The 22,350-nt window shown below is 37.6% G+C and overlaps 2 protein-coding genes across 6 annotated transcripts in view; both read right to left on the bottom strand.

The window, feature by feature from the left end:
* GABPB1 (GA binding protein transcription factor subunit beta 1) overlaps positions 1-22,350 on the bottom strand; it is a 69,618-nt gene that overhangs the window by 32,595 nt on the left and 14,673 nt on the right. The gene's annotated exons all lie outside the window — the stretch shown is intronic.
* On the bottom strand, positions 16,988-17,802 carry LOC124508598 (40S ribosomal protein S15a-like). The gene has a single exon (XM_047075125.1). The coding sequence runs from the start codon at positions 17,337-17,339 to the stop codon at positions 17,007-17,009; it is 333 nt and encodes a 110-aa protein (XP_046931081.1). The 5' UTR covers positions 17,340-17,802; the 3' UTR covers positions 16,988-17,006.

Genomic DNA, 22,350 nt, shown 5'->3' with positions numbered 1-22,350 from the left:
AGGACAGAGCCCAATGTGGGGCTTGAACTCTTGAACTGTGAGATCATGACCTGAGCCAAAGTCAGACATTTAATTGACCTAGCCACCCAGGTGCTCCTGGATCAGCTTTTTTAGAATGTCAATTTGGCAATACATAAAAGTTACCAAAATGTTCAAGTTTAATGACTTAATAAATGATCCTACTTCTGAGAAAAAATAATATACTGAAACAGATCTATCAATACACATATATACAAATAGATCTACATACATATTATTACATTTTTATCATGTGAACAAAGTAGGAAAATTGTGGAATCTGAGAATATGCAGTAGCTTAAAATATAGTTGGAAGTTACATAATAACATTAAAAAGTTATGCCACATTAAGTTAAAAGATACAAAACTAATTTTTGAATGTCAAAATATACACACGGAGAACAAAACACGGGAAAATATGTCAGTGATAAGCTTACGGGAAATTTTGCTTTCATTTTACAAAGTTTCTATAATGTTACTATATTATCTTCCTAAATCAAAAGTGGGTTTTTTGTGGTGCCTCAGTGACTCAGTCAGTTGAGCATCAGACTCTTGATTTTGGCTCAGGTCATGATCTCATGGGTTCATGAGATCCAGCCCAGCATCAGGCTCTGCACTGACAGCACAGAACCTGCCTGGGATTCTCTCTCTCTCTTTCTTTCTCTCTCTCTCTCCCTCCCTCCCTCTTTCCTCCTCCTCCTCTACTCACACATGCATGGTGTTCTCTCTCTCAAAATAAATAAACATTAAAAAAAATAAAAAGATTTCTTTAAGGGACAAATTACATTGCATGACTATCAACTAACTAAATGCTGACATTAAAGAAAGTTATATACTACTGACTTACTAAACAGAAAAAGTGGAAAAAATAAAAATGCTGGTATTGGGTACTTAAAGTAGTAAACTTACTGATCTGCTTACAAGAATTACAATGAAACAGTGATGCGTTTGAATGAATCAACTTCTCCCATAATTAACAATTCTGTAGTTGTCTTAGTTATTCAAAACATGACATATTTAAGGACTCAGGATACTTAAGTTATTGTAGTTTTAAGATCCCACGACTGGGGCACCTGGGTGGCTCAATTGGTTAAGCCCCCGACTTCGGTTCAAGTCATGATCTCACAGTTCGTAAGTTCAAGCCTCACATCTGGCTCTGTGCTAATATCTCGATGCCTGGAGCCTGCTTCAGATTCTGTGTCTCCCTTGCTCTGCTGCTCTCCCCCACTCACATTCTCTCTCTCTTTCTCTCTCTCTTTCAGAAATAAAGAAACGTTAAAAATTTTTTAATAAAATAAAATAAAATTCCATGAGCAACATAGCCATATAGTAGATATATGTAGCTGGATACTCTAAAACCATTAGGTCTCAAAATGGTAGCAGCACTGCCACCTAGAGGGCCCTTTGGATATATGTGAAGGCATTTTGGGGACTGATGCAGGACACAGTAAGGTGAAAGCTCTACTACCATTTAATGGGCAAGTGTCAGGGATATTAGAAGTCTAGCAATGCAGGAAACAATTCAGTATGGCAAAGAATTGTCACATGTTCTGGGTGGCTTCCAAAGGCTCCAATGAATACATCTAAGACTAGAACTTAATATGTAAACAAAATGTATTTTTCCATAGTTGTTAATGTATCCCAAATTTCTCAGAAGGCAACCATACAATAAATCTGTTTTGTTCAGAACTTTACTAAGAATTGTTCACTATTTTGGAAAATCACATCACCCATGTCAATGCCACTTGGTTATCTGGAATCACCAATATAAAACACTATCAATCAGCTTTCACAGCTATCATTCATAGTGACTCTACAAATGACTCTATGGGGCAAGCATTTGACAACTTCTTGTCTCATCTAGAGTAGTCTGCCTGAGTATTTACATACTGAAATATACATTTTATTATAAATTGCTTTCCTTCCATTTCTTCATTATAATAAGGTATTATAATGACCTTTTGAAATTATGTAGATATGTAATACTAACCATAATTTTCACTTCAAGTTAGCAAAAGGGACAATACAAAACATTTTATAGAAAGACAGCAATGGATCTAAATAAGATTGGAAAATCATTGGAAGAAAATACATAGGAGATCAAGTAAGACCAAACTCAAAGGCACTCTTAATTTTTTTGTAGACAATTAGTAAAACTTAAAACAATGACAATACCAAAATGTAGCAATTTCATTTCTGATTCTCACCTGAGGGGAACCACACACATCACAGAGTAATTCTAACCTTCAGAGGATCTCAAATACATTAAGACAACAAACTGACTGAGGGGCCATAGCTCCAGAGAGCCCCCTCAATTTACTTTGTTCATTATTTATCTATTAAATCCCCACAGATAGAGTGTTAAATTTACATAAAATCATTTAAGGACCTAGCAACAAATGTTGCTTTTTTGGTATGGCAAATAACTTTCCCCCAAGCAAATAAAGAAGCATAATTCAATTCAGTAAATTTTAATTAATGTTAAATATACTTACTGAAAATACACCGTATGTATGGTACTGAATGCCATCCAGGTTAATACCCCTTTCCTCTCAAAAAGAAACGTAATCTAAAAACCCACTGCAATAAATTCCATCCTTAGTTTTTTTTACTACTTCTGAAAAAGTTGATCACAATCTAATACAAACCATTATTTTTTTTAACTTTAATAATATGAATTTTAATAAGATCTATAAAAGAACTTCAAAATGTCTACAAACTACTTTTTGCTCAAAACTACATGCTGAGAGAGCCATCTAGTGGTAATAAGAATTACTAACTCTCCATTGTTAAAGCTTAAAGTCTATTTTGTTTTAAATTTCTGAAATTCATAGCTCATAGAGATATTTTGAGGATGAAAACATCTACTGGATGTGAAAACTCTATGAAACTGTAAAGTACTAGCTCCATGTGAACTGTTACTAGCATTAAAAAAGAATATGAAAGCACTTAGAAAATATAGTCCCATCACAATATACTAAATAATAAACCTTGACTGCCTAATTAAAAACTTCAGAGTAAATTTACAATATCACACCTATGCCCAGTGAAAACAATTATAAATCCAATAAAATTTTTCTAAAGTTTTTCATTCAAGCAATTTAGTACTGTGTATGAAAATGATCATACTCTTTGACCAAATAATCCCACTCATGAACCTAACACAAGGAAACTATCTGAAACATAAATATATTAATAGTAATGTTATTTAAAATAGATAAAAACTGGAATGCCTTACTACAATCAATAGTTAAAGAAATTAAGATAGATCATAATGGAATATTGCAAGCGTTTATTTTTTTTACTTTTTATTATGGGAAATTTTGAGCAAATACAAGAATAGCCACAATAGTATAATGAATAGCCATCAACTAGCTTCAATATTATCAATTTATGGCCAGCCTATTTCCCACGCACACATATTATTTTGGAGCAAATGTCAGACATCATACCATTTTATCTGTAATATTTCAGTATGTATGTCTAAAAAATAAAGACATCTTTTAACACAGTACTATAGTCATTTAAGACTATTACTTATAAATAATATGCAACAGTTAAAGCATGTAAAATGTGACTCTAAGTAAAATTAAGTAATTACAGTCATGTGCATAACTATATGTAGGAAAATATCGTTGGGCATGAGAATTTAGTTCCCTACATTCTCATAAGAAAATAATACTGATAATAAAAGTAGCACCTGGCATCTTGCTAAATCTTTATCTACATTGTCTCAGGTAACTAAATAGCCTTACCACAATAGTCATGGTCTCCATTTTGCAAAGGAGACAAACAAAAAAGTTAAAGGATTTACCAAAGAGCACTAGTTTTAGTCTAAAGAGAAGACCCGTATTTCTTAACTCTTGCGTTCTAAATTAGAGAACACTGGGAATCTGCTGGGATATAAAAGAACGTGCCCTTTAAGTCTTTCTCTGTGCAATTCCTCTGAAGAAAAATAATCATATGAACTCTGGTATATTTGGATTTTTCTCCCTTTCCCGTTTTGTATGGTGTTTTTTTTTTTTTACTTTTTTTTAACTTAAAAATAAAATGACACTTTCAAACATAAAACGTCTAAAGAAAAATCATCTCCCACAGACCCTTATTTCAGAAAGCCACTAGAAGACGTAGTCCTCCAAGACCAGGAGTAAACCAGAAACAAGAATCAAGGAAATAAGGGATCTAACATAAATAGGGTGAAGAGGATCCTCAAGATAATGGTAAAGGAGACCCCAAGATGTGCTGGACCAGAGACCCGGAAAGTAAATCCAGACTGGAGCCAGAGGACAGAGGTTCCAGAAGAAGGTCTTCAAGGAAAAGATAAGCTAGTAAGACTGCCAGGAAAAGAATGAGATTTCCTGTGGGGAATTTGAGATGGGTTAATGATGGATACAAGAAAAGTAAGGCAAAAGAAAAAACTACACAATTTGTTTTTCAGAGGGAAGAAAACAAAAACCTACAGAAGCAAGAAAATGTAATCCCAATACGGCATGGGTTAGTAAAAAATGGTAGTTCCAGGATTATAATAACCATTGAACACTAATCCAGGAGAATTTTTGGTGCACTTCTATTAAGAAGATGAAGAGTGAGGAAAAATATGCTTAGAGGTGGTTTGGTTTAAGATAGCCAAAGCTTCATCTTCATAAGTAGGAAGTCAAAGATACCCAAAACAGAAAAATCAATTAATAGCATAAGCTTGTTATTTAGAAATATGGAGGGAAATACTAGGGGGAAAAAGCGAAAAGAAAGAATGGATACCTCTGGGAAAGAGGGTTCTGGGGTGAGAAGGAATAACACAAGGGACTCAGGGTTATTGTTTTCTGTTTGTGTGTGGTTTTTTGTTTTCACTATAAAACCTTGTATTTTTTACTTTTTCAACTAGGTACATGTATACTTTCATAAAAATAAAATTGTAATAAATACATTTTCACTGTATATTAAAAATGTAACATTCAAATTCAAAGTCATCCCCACACTTCCCTGTGGTCTTATTCCCCAGAAGTTACAACAATTTAAATGTTTAGTGTGTAGCCTTCCAGATCTTTTCTATGCCTACAGGAACACACATAGGCACAAGACTTCTTTTTAAACAAACAAAAAACATAAAAAGGGATCATACTATATGGTTTTGCAACTTGCTTCTTTCCACTTAACAGGGATCCTCTTGTTTTATCAGTGACATCTAAGTGCACACAGATAAAAACATTCTTTTTACTGGCTGCATAGTTTTACGAAGTGTGGTAGGCTGAATAATGCTCCCCACAAAGATGTCTAGATCTTAATTCCCAGAATCTGTGAATGTTAGCTGTTAGCTTACATGGCAAAAAGGACTTTCCGGGTATGATTAAATTAAAGATTTTTTTTTTTTTTAGAGTTGGCCAGACATTTATTTTTTTCAATATATGAAATTTATTGTCAAATTGGTTTCCATACAACACCCAGTGCTCATCCCAAAAGGTGCCCTCCTCAATACCCATCACCCACCCTCCCCTCCCTCCCACCCCCCATCAACCCTCAGTTTGTTCCCAGTTTTTAACAGTCTCTTATGCTTTGGCTCTCTCCCACTCTAACCTCTTTTTTTTTTTTTTCCTTCCCCTCCCCCATGGGTTTCTGTTAAGTTTCTCAAGATCCACATAAGAGTGAAACCATATGGTATCTGTCTTTCTCTGTATGGCTTATTTCACTTAGCATCACACTCTCCAGTTCCATCCACGTTGCTACAAAAGGCCATATTTCATTCTTTCTCATTGCCACGTAGTATTCCATTGTGTATATATACCACAATTTCTTTATCCATTCATCAGTTGATGGACATTTAGGCTCTTTCCACAATTTGGCTATTGTTGAGAGTGCTGCTATAAACATTGGGGTACAAGTGCCCCTATGCATCAGTACTCCTGTATCCCTTGGGTAAATTCCTAGCAGTGCTATTGCTGGCTCATAGGGTAGGTCTATTTTTAATTTTCTGAGGAACCTCCACACTGCTTTCCAGAGCGGCTGCACCAATTTGCATTCCCACCAACAGTGCAAGAGGGTTCCCATTTCTCCACATCCTCGCCAGCACCTGTAGTCTCCTGATTTGTTCATTTTGGCCACTCTGACTGGCGTGAGGTGATACCTGAGTGTGGTTTTGATTTGTATTTCCCTGATAAGGAGCGACGTTGAACATCTTTTCATGTGCCTGTTGGCCATCCGGATGTCTTCTTTAGAGAAGTGTCTATTCATGTTTTCTGCCCATTTCTTCACTGGGTTATTTGTTTTTCAGGTGTGGAGTTTGGTGAGCTCTTTATAGATTTTGGATACTAGCCCTTTGTCCGATATGTCATTTGCAAATATCTTTTCCCATTCCGTTGGTTGCCTTTTAGTTTTGTTGGTTGTTTCCTTTGCTGTGCAGAAGCTTTTTATCTTCATAAGGTCCCAGTAATTCATTTTTGCTTTTAATTCCCTTGCCTTTGGGGATGTGTCGAGTAAGAGATTGCTACGGCTGAGGTCAGAGAGGTCTTTTCCTGCTTTCTCCTCTAGGGTTTTGATGGTTTCCTGTCTCACATTCAGGTCCTTTATCCATTTTGAGTTTATTTTTGTGAATGGTGTGAGAAAGTGGTCTAGTTTCAACCTTCTGCATGTTGCTGTCCAGTTCTCCCAGCACCATTTGTTAAAGAGATTGTCTTTTTTCCATTGGATGTTCTTTCCTGCTTTGTCAAAGATTAGTTGACCATACGTTTGTGGGTCTAGTTCTGGGGTTTCTATTCTATTCCATTGGTCTATGTGTCTGTTTTTGTGCCAATACCATGCTGTCTTGATGATTACAGCTTTGTAGTAGAGGCTAAAGTCTGGGATTGTGATGCCTCCTGCTTTGGTCTTCTTCTTCAAAATTACTTTGGCTATTCGGGGTCTTTTGTGGTTCCATATGAATTTTAGGATTGCTTGTTCTAGTTTCGAGAAGAATGCTAGTGCAATTTTAATTGGGATTGCATTGAATGTGTAGATAGCTTTGCTGTTGTTTAACATAGTGTTGGAAGTTCTACCATCAGCAATCAGACAACAAAAGGAAATCAAAGGCATCAAAATTGGCAAAGATGAAGTCAAGCTGTCACTTTTTGCAGATGACATGATATTATACATGGAAAATCCGATAGACTCCACCAAAAGTCTGCTAGAACTGATACATGAATTCAGCAAAGTTGCAGGATACAAAATCAATGTACAGAAATCAGCTGCATTCTTATACACTAACAATGAAGCAACAGAAAGACAAATAAAGAAACTTATCCCATTCACAATTGCACCAAGAAGCATAAAATACCTAGGAATAAATCTAACCAAAGATGTAAAAGATCTGTATGCTGAAAACTATAGAAAGCTTATGAAGGTAATTGAAGAAGATATAAAGAAATGGAAAGACATTCCCTGCTCATGGATTGGAAGAATAAATATTGTCAAAATGTCAATAAAGATCTTGGGGCGCCTGGGTGGCGCAGTCGGTTAAGCGTCCGACTTCAGCCAGGTCACGATCTCGCGGTCCGGGAGTTCTAGCCCCGCGTCGGGCTCTGGGCTGATGGCTCAGAGCCTGGAGCCTGTTTGCGATTCTGTGTCTCCCTCTCTCTCTCTGCCCCTCCCCCGTTCATGCTCTGTCTCTCTCTGTCCCAAAAATAAATAAACGTTGAAAAAAAAAATTAAAAAAAAAAAAAAAAGATCTTGATATAGGAAGATCCTGGATTATCTAGATGGGCCTAATGCAATCAGAAGAGTCCTTATACGAGGAAGGTTGGAGGGTCAGGATCAAAGAGAAGGTTGCAGAGAACAGAGAGAAGAGAGACAGATTTGAAGCTGCTATAGCTGCTAGCCTTGAAGATGGTGGGAGGGGGGTGCTGCACCAGCCAAGAAATGCAGGCAGTCTTTAAAAACTAGAAAAGGAAAGAAAACAGATTCTCCCCTGGAGCCTCCAGAAGGAACACAACCCTACTAAAATCTTAATTCTGAGTCTTCAGACCTCCATAACTCTAAAATAATAAATTTGTGTCGTTTTAAGGCACTAAGTTTATGGTAATTTGTTACAGGAAATAGGAAACTATTACACTACAGAAATAAGAAATAAATATACGGAATATGAATACATTAATTATTCAATCAATTTTCATTTTTCATCTTTACAAATAGTGCTGTAACAAACCCATACACTTGGGTTAGCACTTTTATGAAAACTATTCTAGAAAGCATAATTTTGCTAGGGCCACATGGGTGGCTCAGTTGGTTGAGTGTCCAACTCTCGGTTTCAGCTCAGGTCAAGATCTCACAGTTATAGGATTGGGCCCCACATCAGGCACCTTGCTGAGTGCAGAGCATGGAGCCTGCTTGGGATTCTCGCTCTTTCTCTTTCTCTCCCTCTGCCCCTCTCCCCCACTCATGCTCTCTCTCTCTCTCTCTAAATTAAAAAAATAATCTTTAAAAAATTTTTTACGAAAGAAGTATAATTGCTACATTTTTAACATCACATTAAAAAAATTATTGTAATCTTTATTTTTGAGAGAGAGACAGACAGACAGAGAGACAGAGCATGAGTGGGGAAGGGGCAGAGAGAAAGGGAGACACAGAACCCAAAGCAGGCTCCAGGCCCCAAGCTGTTAGCACAGAGCCCCACACGGGGCTCAAACTCACGAAATGTGAGATCATGACCTGAGCAGAAATCGGATGCGTAACCAACTGAGCCACCCATGTGCCCCTACATTCACATTTTAATTGTGATAGACACTACCAAATTATCACCAAAAGATTATACCAATTTACACTCCCACTATCAGTATAAAATAATGACTGCTGTTCCACAAGGTTCCCAATCCCCAAAGCCAGAACTTTGATTCCAGATCTAGATTTTCCCAAAGTTAAAGCCAAGGATCCAGTAAACTCATACTCACAAAGCTGATGAAAAACTTCCTTCCAGAATAACTTTTCTTGAGAAAATATGACCTGAGGAAATCCCACTACCACACAGGGATAACATAACACACAAAGGCTTTAACATCTTTAAAGCCTTCTATTAAAAGGGCATTCTTTGCTTCCAACTGGAAATCAGAAGGAAAGGGGATTCTCATACCGTTTTTTCACCCACTTTACCAGTGAAAGCCTGTTTAAAAACCATGTATGTTCACATTAAGTTTCATAGAGGGAACATTTCTTCTCTGGTGCCTACCTATCCTGTCCAAATCATGAGCCCTCATCAGACACGCCATTTATTAAATAATAATTCCTAACATGTATATAATACTACATATACACATATAGTGGGTGTAACATAGTAAAGTATAACACAGCCATCCATGTATGTGTATGTACATATATAGAGAGAAAACAACAAGAGAGATTGTGCCAGACACAGTCTAAGAATTTTCACATACTAACTCATTCAATTTCACAATACCTTCAAGTCAGAATTATCATCATCATCATTGTATTGCTGAGAAAACTGAGTCATAGAAAGTTACATGCCCAAGGTCATACTGCTAGTGGAGAATAACCAAGGCTGAATGGCTCCAGAGTCCACATTCACAACACAGGCAATACACATACTATGCAATATGCCATCATCTGAGTCCTTCTAGTGACCACAGGCTAGATGTCCCCACTGAATGCATGCACTACCAATGCTACTCCCTGGCCTAAATACTAACCACTTCCTTTATACACTTAACTTCATTTCACATAAAATACAAGAGGTGGTACAATAAAAGTCGGCATCACATTAGACTCTGACTTGCACTGGTCACCAAATGATTCATGTTTATGTGCCTCACTTAAATTATAAAATGCTCAGAGGCAAGGATGGTAGCTTATGTGTCTTTCAACTGGATCCCTTTTCTCTTCCCGTTAAATATTGGCAGTTTCTCAGTGTGTCATTTTTCAGCCCTCTTTTTCATTCTCTACATTCTCTCCTCTAGAAAGTTTATCTTTCTTAGCCAAGATTACCTGATGACTTCCAAATCTATCTTCAGTCCTAGACTCTGTCCAAGCACTAGACTCAAATGTTCAACTGGATAGATGCCTCCACCTATAGATTCCAAGGTACTTTAAAAATCAAGCTGGGGTGCCCGGGTGGCTCAGTCAGTTAAGTATCTGACTTCGGCCCCGGTCACGATCTTGTGGTTCACAGGTTTGAGCCCCATGTTGGGCTCTGTGCTGACAGCTCAGAGCCTGGAGCCTGCTTCATGGATTCTCCCTCTCTCCCTGCCCCTCCCCCACTCATTCTCTCTCTCCCCCTCTCTCTCTCAAAAGTAAATAAAACATTTAAAAAAAAAAAAAAAGTCAATCTGTCCAAGTAGTGGCTTGTTTTGTAGATCAGAAACTTTGGAATCGTCCTTGACCCCTTTCTTCTACCCATTTCAATTCCAATCAATCATTAAGACCTGTCACTTTTACCTCCTAAATGTCTCTTAAATTCTTCTACCTCTTTCCAATGCTAGAAAGTAGGCCTTCAATAAATGTATGTTGACAGTCTTGTCTCTCTGCCTCAATCTTTGCTCATCTCCATCCTTTCTCTCCTAGGACACCTCTAAATTAGTGTCTATGCCTCAGTCTTGTCTTCCTCTAATTTATTCTCCATTCTAATACCAAACTTCTTAGTCATCCTTAAATGAAATCACGTTCTTCCTCAGTTAACTCAGTTAAAGTCAAACTCTCTGGGGCACCTAGGTGGCTCAGTCGGAAGCACTGGACTCGGTTTTGGCTCCGGTCATGATCTCATGATTCGTGAGATCGAGGTCCACATTAGGCTCTGTGCCGACAGCTCAGAGCCTGCTTGAGATTCTCTCTGCACCTCCCCAGCTTGTGTGTGCGCACATGTGCTCTCTCTCTCAACAACAACAAAAATGTCAAACTCTGCCATAAGAGTCCAGGCCTTTCACATTTGGGATCTGTTGCCACCATTCCATATACACTACTCACTACCTCTCACACTGAATTCTGAATTACAGGAAAAATGTTGTACTTGGTTCTTTTTCTCACTGTTGGATATCTATAAAAAATATTCGCTCTGCCAGGAAGAATCTTCTCTTCTCCACACCCACTATTGCCATATTTATTCCTACCTGTCCTTCAGAGTTCAGCTTATCTCCTCAGAGAAGCCATTCCTGATGCCCCAAAATTAACTGAAGTGTCCTTCCTTGTTTTCTCCTAGCATATGAAGTTTCTATCATAGCATTTATCAGACCACACTAAATGTGCCTGTTTACTTGGCTACAAGTTGTCACTGTGCCTAAAGTAAATGCTCAAAAACATTCATTGAATAAACATTTAGCACACAGTAGAAACTCCAGAAATACCTCAGATAACCAAGAGTCATAACGTTTGACTTTAAAAATGCAAACAAGGCTGACAGTGTCACAAATTCTAAGAAATACCACAATCAATAAAATGCTCGCTGAATTCCTGTCAGCCTTGTTGTAACTAAAATCCTTACAAATGAATGAGATTAGAACTCGCTTGAATATTCTTTTTATTGGCAGCAACTCAAATTGACAGATTTGTTTCAAAACAGTCCAAGGTCAGTTCTAGGTTTTCTGAGGCAAAAGGGAAAAGTGTGAATATAATCAGTAAATTTGGATAATGGCTTTGTCTGGGACCCTCAAAATCACTCTTGGACAGGAAGATTTGGACAGGAAGCCAGAACTTATCTAATAACCAGCAACAGGTCTGTGAAGCAAGATCAGCTCATGGCCACCCTCAATGACAGTGGGTCAAATCAGCACCAAACTGAGTTCAAACATTTCAACTGAGTATGTTCTAGAACTGAGCTGTCCAATACAGTAGCCACTAGCCATAATTATAGTGGGCACTGAAATGTAGCTAGTCCAAATGGAGCTGTGCTATAACACAACAGATTCTGAAGATTTAGTACCAAAAAAGAATACAAAATATCTCATTAATAACTTATATCAATTACATGTTAAAATGGTAATATTTTGGATATATGGGATTAAATGTAATATATTATTAAAATTAATTTCACCTTTTTTTTTAATGTGGCTGCTCTAAAATTTTAAATATGCTCCTCACATTATATTTCTGTTGGAAAAAGCTATTCTAGAACCATTAATCAAAACTTCTTGAAGGCACCAACTTTACAATTTACAAAAAGTTGCAACATTTTAAAATAAGATATAGGACATTCTCTTAGAAAAAACTACATCTGATTAATTACCTCTGTTATAACACTGGATAAACTTTCCCCTTAAAAACTACAGGAAGATATCCTCTGTCCTAGGAAGACTTCACAAACTGACTTGGGAATGAAGCTACCCACAAATTCTACCCATATTACTACATAAATTCTTCCATCTTTGCAACCCACTGCCCCTTTACCCCATTCAACTACTAGTCTCTTTTAAATCAATATCTTTATCCCAGGAAAAGACTGAGGCTTAAAAAGAGTGCAAGCAGAGGATGAAGAAAAGGCTAGAACTCTACTAGAACTAGGTCAGTAGATGGTTTTGAGTTAATAGGGAAGCATAACTTACCTGTTTACTATAAAGTGAAGCCAACAAACTACTGGGTATTAGAAGTCACAACAGTGAATCATCAATATCCTACCTGACAATAAAAGCACATATACTTCAATCCTTTCTCTCCAAGATTTCTAACATTCATCCCTTCCTCTCTACTACCTCCAGTCTTACACACTCACTGCCTCATACCTTAAACATCACAATACCCTCTTAGCTGACCTAATCCTAATTTCTCATCCTGCTACCAGGCAGTCCCACTAAAATACAAGTTTGTTCAACTCAAACATTTCTATGTGAGTCTCTACATGGTACCTACACTCAAAGAATTCATCACCTAATAGGGAAGACATACATTTCATAATTCTCTTGTCTAAAAACCTCATGAATACAACCATTTGAAGAACAAATTATCAATATTTAGCAGAGTTGAAGGTACGTCTACCCTGATCCAGGATTCCACTACTAGAAAGTTGCTGTATCTCCTTAACATGTACACAAGGAAAGGAAGCATGTATAGGAACGTTTACAGAAACATTATTTGTAATTGAAGAAAAAGAAACTACAAACAACCTAAGTGTCCATAAACAGGAAAATATTTTTAAGTTTTTATTATAAAATCTTTTAAATATAGAAAAGTGTATATGTATGCATATAAATGAATATATGTGTGTATATACACAAACACACACACCCATATGCCCATCACCCACATTCTAAATTAAAAGTTGGCCATCTTGCTTCATCCTACTCCTTTCTAAAAAAAATGTACTTTACAGCTGGCACATACTGCATTTGGTTGTTATATCTCTAGATTAATTATATGCTCGGACAGTTTCCTCCTCCCCCCCCCCCCCCCGCTACCTTGTTTTCCTCTCCTATGACATTAAATGGCCAGTTCATCTTTATCTCACATTCTGTATTTTTCTGATTGCTTCATCTAAGGTGGTGTTTAATTTCTTTCATCTCCCATATTACTTATAAACTGAAAGTCTGAAAAGTCCGACTAAATTCAGATTTTAAATGTTCTACAAAATTACTTCAGGCGTGCCTGGGTGGTTTAGCCGGTCAAGCATCCAATTCTTGATTTCAGCTGAGTTCACGATCTCATGATTAGTGGGATCGAGCCCCATGTCAGGCTCTGTGTGGACAGTGCAGAATGTGCTTGAGATTCTCTCTCTCTCTCTCTCTCTCTCTCTCTCTCTCTCCCTCTCTCTCCCTCTCTGCCCCTCCACTGCTCTCTCAAAATAAATAAATAAACATTAAAAAAATACTTCAGTTGATGCAGTCTATTTGATATTGAATCACATCAGGATGCACATATTTTTTGGCTCATTGTTAGTGATGCCAAGATTAATAACAAAGCTGGTAATAAGCCTGATCCTTCCACTGTAAAGTTTTATTGTTTTGAGACCAACTAGCATTCTGTGGAGTGTTACTTTGGCACCATGCAAATTTCTACCAAAAAAGACAATTCAATTGTTAAATTACCAATCTTCAGAGTAAAGAATAGGTAATAGCCATCTCCATTTGTTTTTTTTATTATATATTGTTTCAAATTATTCTCCTTATTCTTTTTTATGTTCAAATTGTCTCAATTCTGGCCAAAAAGAGCCTCTTCAGGTAGGCTTTTCTTGTGTCTTTGAAAGGTTTCTTGCCTCTGGCACAAATTGTCCTAGGTTCACTATGTACGTTCCCTGCCTCAGTCCTGGAACCAGTCATTTCTTCAATAAAGTATTTAAAGAACAAAACTGAGGTAATACAAGTACTTATTATCTACGAAAGTGACACATTTTCAAGATCCTTTCAGAGGACACATCTAAGAAAGAAGTATATATATGGATGGAATTAAGAAATATGGATATTTTGGGGTGCCTGGTTGGCTCAGTCAGTTAAACGTCTGACCGGCTCAGGTCATGATCTCATGGTTGGTGAGTTCGCGCCCATGTCAGACTCTGTGCGGACAACTCACAGCCTGGATCCTCCTTCAGATTCTGTGTCTCCCTCTCTCTCTGCCCCTCCCCCATTCATGCTCTATCTCTCTGTGTCTCTCAAAAATGAATAAACATTTAAAAAAAATTTAGAAATAAATATACATATTTTAAATCCTGAATTCATACTGACATTTATAATTCAAGTTCAACATTATAAATATCCTTTTTTGCCTAGCTCCTTTGATTTTGTATTTCTATTGACTTCTAACATATAAGCATACAATCTTATTTATTGGCTTTAACCTAAACATGTATCCAATGGTGTCAGAATAAAAACATCAACATTACAACTAGCAATAAAATGAATGAGGTTTAAGATTTCTCTGCAGTTCTTTTTGTCCTTAGCATATATGCCATTTGATATAGAGCTCAAAAGTCACTTGAGTGTGTTTTTCTCCATGTATTTAAAGAACTATTTTAATATACAATAGGTTCATTTTTTTAAGTTTGTTCCCAATTTTAGAGATTGTTTTTATTTTCATTTAATTGTAATTTTTGAATGTGTAAAATATTTACATAATTCAAAAGTCAAAACTAAACAGGAATCTCACTTCCATTCCTATTTCCTTCACATCATTCCCTCTCCCTCCCTCTTCCCCACCCCAAGGTAACCATTTTATTAATTTCTGGTTTGGCTTTTCAGTTTTTCTTTTTGAAACATAAACAAATTAGTATATATATTCTTACTCGCACACACACACTTCATATACCAAGAGAGTATACTATATACACTGTTCTGCACTTAGCTTTTTTTTCCACTTAAGATATTTCCCAGAAAATTCCCCAGAGATTTACCTCATTCTATTTTATGCCTGCATAATACTATGTGAAAATACCAGTTTATTTTTAATTAAAAAAAAAAAAACACTAGTCATCTTTTACTCTCCAGCAAGTAAAAGACCACCTTATTATTAGTTCAAGGCCCTCTATCACCTGCTGTAACCTCACACCTTCACCTTGTCCACTTTTCTCAATTCCCACCTCATAAAGGACCTTGATAGCCATCAGATTCTAAACAATTCTTATTCGATACGTGTCCACCTTACTCCATACCCAATGCCTTCCCTCATGCTATTTGCCCAGTTTAGATAGCTACCTTCCTTCTCTCCAAATCCTCCAATCAAAGCCCATTTTAAAAATTTCTCTTCTCCAATAAACTTTCTTTTAAAAATTTTTTAATGTTCATTTATTCTTGAAAGAGAGAAGGTGGGAGAATGAGCCAGGAAGGGACAGAGAGAGACGGAGACACAGAATCTGAAGCAGGCTCCAGGCTCCAAACTGTCAGCACAGAGCCCAACGTGGGGCTCAAACTCAAAACTGCAAGATCATGACCTGATCCAAAGTCGAAGTCAGATGCTCAACCAACTGAGCTACCCAAGCATCCCTCCAATAAGCCTTCCTTAAATGAGCTAATTCCTCAATAATCCTTCCCTTTAAATTTTCTCAGGTATTTATAGCATTATCTATGTTTTCCCTTCATTCATTAAACAAATGTTTACTAAGCATATATGTGCCAACAGAAAGGTAAACAAAAACAAGTCCCTACCCTCATGGAGCTTGTGTTCCTGGGGAAGAGGCTACCAATTAATCAATCAGTAACAGTGGTACTATGAAGAAAATGTAAGGCAGAATAAGAAAAGAGAAAATACTGGATTAGAAATGGGGAATCACCATTTTAGACAAAGTCTAAGGAAAGGCCTCTTCAAGGAGAGGACATTTGAGTAGAAATGTGAATTAAGGGAGGAAGCAAAGCAAGGAAGGATTCCTGAGAAAAGCATCATAAAGGACAGGTCACTCTTTTGGCTCAGCATCAAAACATCTTCATATGTCCAAGGAATTCCCCTCTGATGAGTCCTGAAAGAAGCCAGAAACTTCTACCTACTAGTGAAGCTAAATATTTGCTTTTCCAGCTTTCCACGCAGCTAGGGTGCAGTTACATGACCTCCACTCCAATAAAGAAACGTCCAGGATGGACTATAACTTAGGAAATAAATGCATAAAAAAGCAGCAAGTATACAGAATCCATTATGGCAAGAATGGAAGCAGATTCCATTGACAGTGGTGGTTTCTTCCTGTGACAAATTCCTTTTCTGCTAAATTAACCAGAGGTGGTTTCTGGTTTTTAGAACTAAGCTGCTTTTTTTTAAGAACTAAGAATTCTGACTGCTCCTGGTGATCCAGGGAGATGGCACAGCAAGTTTAAGGGCCCTAAGCTTGAGTGAAAAATGATAGCAGGATATGCAGTCACAGAAACAGAAATGGACCACATCATGTAGGGTGTTATAGGCACTACTAAGTACGGACTTCACTGAATTTACCAGGAAGTTGTTGGAATGTTTTCAACAGGAGAGTGTTGTGATATGATTTATATGCATGCATATGTGTGTATATATATATATATATATATATATATATATATATATATGGTCCATTGAGGCATTTTATTTGCACATATGTATTATATCTCTAGAAAAAAATCCCAGGATATTCCCTCCAGTGTGTTTCATCTTCCTTCTTCATGGTTCATGATGCCAGCTGAGGTTAGTACAATGAAAGCAAATTGGCTAGACAGGAGATTATTCTGCCATTTTTCTACATCTTTGAGTTGCCCATCAAATCTGGGGCTGATCACTCCACAGTTTAACCTGCCCATGAAGTTCCCAGCAATTTTCCCAGCTCTGTGATCATCAACGATTTCAAAATCGCCAGCGTAACCATGCCTCATCATCACAGCTATGACTTTGGAGCATGGCCTGATAAGAACCTGGTGTTTGCCTCTCTTTTTGGCATTGTTAATACTCTTGAGAGAATCTGCCAGGACATTTATGTGCATCATTACGGTGGCACAGAAAGATGGCAGAAAAGAGCTGATTTACATTTTTTTAAAACTACTCCTGTTATTATATGGGTAGTACATAAAGGGAGGCAAGAATTGAGGCGGGAATACTACTTAGGAAATTATTGGAGGCAACAGCTGATGATGCCTTAGGCTAGGAAGATACCTGTGCAATTATTTACTTTTTACCTTTAACTAGGTTTAAATCTAGCATCTAATTTTGTGCTCTCTCCATTTGTTACCTGTTCAGTTTCTTTTCTCTGTCTTCTTTTGGACTGATTCTTTTTTAACATTTTATCTATTTCTTCTACTGATTTGGAAGTTACAGCCTCTATTTTTGTTCTTGCAGTGGTTCCCTAAGAATTATACCATGCATTAAAAGTCTAGAGTTAACCAAAATCTTGCTTTAAAAGACCTAAGCAGGGGCACCTAAACGGCTCGGTCAGTTAAGAGTTTGACTCTTGACTTCAGCTCAGATCATGCGGTTCCTGCACTTGAGCCCCACATCAGGCTCTCTGCTGTATGCTAGGAGCCTGCTTCTAATCCTCTGTCCCGCTTGCACTCTCTCAGTAATAAATAAACATTAAAGGGGCGCCTGGGTGGCTCAGTCAGTTGGGCATCCAACTTCGGCTCAGGTCATGATCCTGCAGTCCGTGAGTTCAAGCCCTGCATCGGGCTCTGTGCTGACAGCATAGAACCTGGAGCCTGCTGCCGAGTCTGTGACTTCCTCTCTCTCTCTCTGCCCCTCCCTCGCTCAAGATTTATCTCAAAAATAAATGTTAAAAACAAACTTTTAAAGAAATAAACATTAAAAAAATAAATAAAGACCTAAGCAAGCATCAGTCAATGGCAATGTGTGGACCCTGTTTGGATTACAATTTGAAGAAACTAAATGTAAATTTTTAAAATCTTTTTTTTATGGAGCAGTAAAAATACTCGGTATGGTACCATGATGATGAACACATGTCATTATGCATTTGCCCAAATGCATAGAACATACAACATTAGTATGAATCATAATGTAAACTATGGACTTTGGGTGACGATGATGTGTCAGTGTAGGTTCATCAATTGTAACAAATGTACCACTCTGGTGGGGATACTGATAATGGGGGAGGTTATGCAATGTATGGGGGCAGATGGTGTATGGAAAATACTTTCCCCTCAAGTTTGCTGTGAACCTAAAACTGACCTAAAAAAATTATTATGACCTAAAAAATTAAGTTGGTAAAAAAAAAAAAATCATTTTGGATAAAGAAATACCTGAGAAAGTTTACAGTTGTTAGATGTTCAGTACTCCCCTTTTTTGTTCCATAAGATATTTCAATAAATGTGAATGTTGCATTAAAAAAACAAAACCATCAGCAGTTGTGGGGAGCCTGGGTGGCTTAGTCGGCTAAATGTCTGACTCTTGATTTAGCTCAGGTCATAATCATTGGGATCTGCACTGGGTGTGGAGCCTGCTTGAGATTCATACTCTCTCTCTCTCTCTCTCTCTCTCTCCCTCCCTCCCTCCCTCCCTCTACCCTCCCCCAACTCAAGCTCACTCTCTCTAAAAAAGAAAAGAAAAAACATCATTTTGGAGATGGAGGAAATGTTAACACTGCCTAAATACGTAATGATATTAAGGAATTATGTTTATATTTTTCTGAATAATTGTATTATAGTTTAAGTTTATATATTTTTAGAGATAAAAACAATATATTTATAGATTAAATAATGTGATACTTGGGATCACTTTTAAAATAATGAGGGAGACAACCGGGTGGCTCAGTCCGTTAAGCGTCCAATTCTTGGTTTTTGCTCAGGGCATGGTCTCATGGTTTGTGGGTTCGAGCCCCACATTGGGCTCCACACTGATGGTGAGGAGCCTGCTTGGGATTTCCTCTCTCTCTCTCCCCCCACCTGCTAGTGAGCTTGCTCTCTCAAAATAAAATAAAATAAAATAATAAAATAAAATAAAATAAAATAAAATAAAATAAAATAAAATAAAGAGGAATATGTAAGAAACCATTTTAGTCTTGAGTTGATCATCATTGGCCAATGAATACATAAATACATGGCAGTTTCATTATACTCTCCTTTGCTTTTACATATTTAAAGTTTCCCATACAAAGGATATTTTTAAAACTGACCCTCCTATATAATACAAAGACCTCAGAACCTAGAACCCTTTATTCCCCTTCTGCTATTGCCTTGTCTTTTAATCCATTAGACGTTCTGTTTTATGCAGTTAAGATTCATTTTTATTTTCCAAATATGTGTCACTTTACTTTTCAGTCCTTCATACGTTTCTTTCCTGCCATGTGGTATCAATTTCATTCTGCCCAAGTATGTCCTATAGAACTGCACTACTATGATGCATATGGCTATTTAATTAAAACTTCAGGGGTGCCTGGGTGGCTCAGCAGGTTGAGTCCGACTCTTGATTTCGGCTCAGGTCATGACCTGTGAGTTCAAGCCCCACATCAGGCTCTGCACTGAGTGTGTAGAGCCTGCTTGAGATTCTCTCTCCCTCTCTCTCGGCCCTTCCCTTGCTCATGCTCTCTTTCAAAACAAACAAACAAACACACACTTCAGTACCCTGGGGCACCTGGGTGGCTCCATCAGTTGAGCCTCCGACTTCAGCTCAGGTCATGATCTCACCGTTCATGAGCTCAAGCCCTCCATCGGGCTTGCGGCTGTCAGCGCAGAGCCGGATTTGGATCCTTTGTCCCCCTCTCTGCCTCTCCCCCATTCACATTTCCTCTCTCTCTCTCAAAACAAACAAACAAACCAAACTTCAGTACCTCAATCACACTAGCCACATTTCAAGTGTTCAATGGCCCTATGTGGCTTAAGACTATAATATTGGACAGCACAGATAAAGAGTATTTCCTGGGGTGCCTTAGTGGCTCAGTTGGTTAAGTGTCTGTCTTCAGCTCAGGTCATGATCTCACAGATCCTGAGTTTGAGCTCTGCGTCAGGCTCTATGCTGACAGCTCAGAGCCTGGAGCCTACTTCAGATTCTGTGTCTCCCTCTCTCTCTTCCCCTCCCCTGTTTGCGCTCTGTCTCTGTCTCTCTCTCTCTCTCTCTCTCTCTCTTACTCTCTCAAAAATAAATTTACATTAAAAAATATTTTTAAGAGTTTGGCCACAAACTTACTAAGTTTAAGATGCTTTAGCTAGGTTATAAGTTTCTTGTGGATATAGACAAGGTTTTCTTTTAGTGCCATTTGCACCCATAAGTACTTTGTAACAGTGTTACATACATAGGTGGTATTCAACTAACCAAGGATTTCTCTCAGTACTGACATACTACAACTTTGTCACAGATTTTTCTATGCATTGTATGACATTTAGCAGCATCCCTGGTCTCTACCCATCAGATGCCAGTAACACCACCCTGTCCCCCATTTTATGACATCAAAAAAAAAGTCTCTACATATTGCTGAATGTCCCCCAGAGGTAAAATATACTTAATTAAGAACCACTAATGCTTAATTTCTATACTGGGATATTACCATCCTTTCACTCAACTGGACACATCAAAGTTATATGAGAAATACAGAACCCAGAAATGGACCCACAAATGTAATGGCCAACTAATCTTCAACAAAGCAGGAAAGAATATCCAATGGAAAAAAGACAGTCTCTTCAGAAAATGGTGCTGGGAAAACTGGACACCAACACGCAGAAGAATGAAACTGAACCACTTTCTTATACCACACACAAAAATAAATTCAAAATGGATGAAAGACCTATAAATATGAGACAGGAAACCATCAAAATCCTACAGGAGAAAACAGGCAGCAACCTCTTTGACTTCAGCCACAGCAAGTTCTTACTAGACCTGTCTCTGGAGGCAAGGGAAATAAAAGCAAAAATGGAACTACTGGGACCTCAGCAAGATGAAAAGCTTCTGCACAGCGAAGGAAACAATCAACAAAACTAAAAGGCAATGGATGGAATGGGAGAAGATATTTGCAGATAACATATTGGATAAAGAGTATCCAAAATTTATAAAAAAAACTCATCACACTCAAAATACAAAAAACAAATAATCCAGTGAAGAAATGGGCAGAAGACATGAATAAACATTTTTCCAAAGAAGACATCCAGAGGGCTGACATGAAAAGATGCTCATCATCCAGGAAATACGAATCAAAACCACAACGAGATACCACCTCACACCTGTCAGAATGGCTACAATTAACAACTCAGGAAACAACAGATGTTGGTGAGGATGCAGAAAAAGAACTTATGCACTGTTGGTGGGAATGCAAACTTATGCAGCCACTCTGGAAAACAATATGGAGGTTCCTCAAAAAAATTAAAAATAGAAATACTCTACAACCCAGCAACTGGACTACTAGGTATTTATGCAAAGGATACAAAAATGCTGATGTGCAGAGGCACATGCACCCCAATGTTTATAACATTGTCAACAATAGTCAAATTATTTAACTATCACTATCAACAATAGTCAAATTATTTAAAGAGCCCAAAGGTCCATTGACAGATGAATGGATAAAGAAGATGTGTGTGTGTTGCAAATGGCAAGATTTCATTCTTTTTGATTGCCAAGTAACATTCTAGTGTGTGTGTGTGTGTGTGTGTGTGTATGCGCGCGTGCATACACACACACTGGAATATTACTCAGCAATTGAAAAGAATGAAATCTTGGCATTTGCAACAACGTGGATGGAACTAGAGTGTATTATGCTATGTGAAATAAGTCAGAGAAAGACAAATATATGATTTCACTCATATGTGGAAGTTAAACAAAACATGAACATTGAGGAAAGAAAGGAAAAATAAGATAAAAACGGGGAGGCAAATCATAAGACTTTTAAATACAGAGAACAAACTGAGGGTTGCTGTGGGGGGTGGGGGGAGGTGGGGGGAAGGGCTAATGGGTGATGGTCATTAAGGAAGGCACTTGTTGGAATGAGCACTGGGTATTATATGTAAGTGATGAACCACTAAATTCTACCCCTGAAACCAATACTACACTATATGTTAACTTGGA

This window comes from Lynx rufus, unplaced genomic scaffold (assembly GCF_022079265.1).
Source record: "Lynx rufus isolate CCGP_SWC_20201006 ecotype Redwood Valley unplaced genomic scaffold, mLynRuf1.p SCAF_13, whole genome shotgun sequence".
NCBI classification, from domain to species: domain Eukaryota; kingdom Metazoa; phylum Chordata; class Mammalia; order Carnivora; family Felidae; genus Lynx; species Lynx rufus.
The sequence above is the reverse complement of the archived record's forward strand: the minus strand, read 5'-3'. Positions and strand labels throughout refer to the sequence as shown.

Bases quoted from the DNA above. Each gene is read 5' to 3' on its own strand.
- LOC124508598 (XM_047075125.1), bottom strand. From the start codon at position 17,339: ATGATGCACATAAATGTCCTGGCAGATTCTCTCAAGAGTATTAACAAT.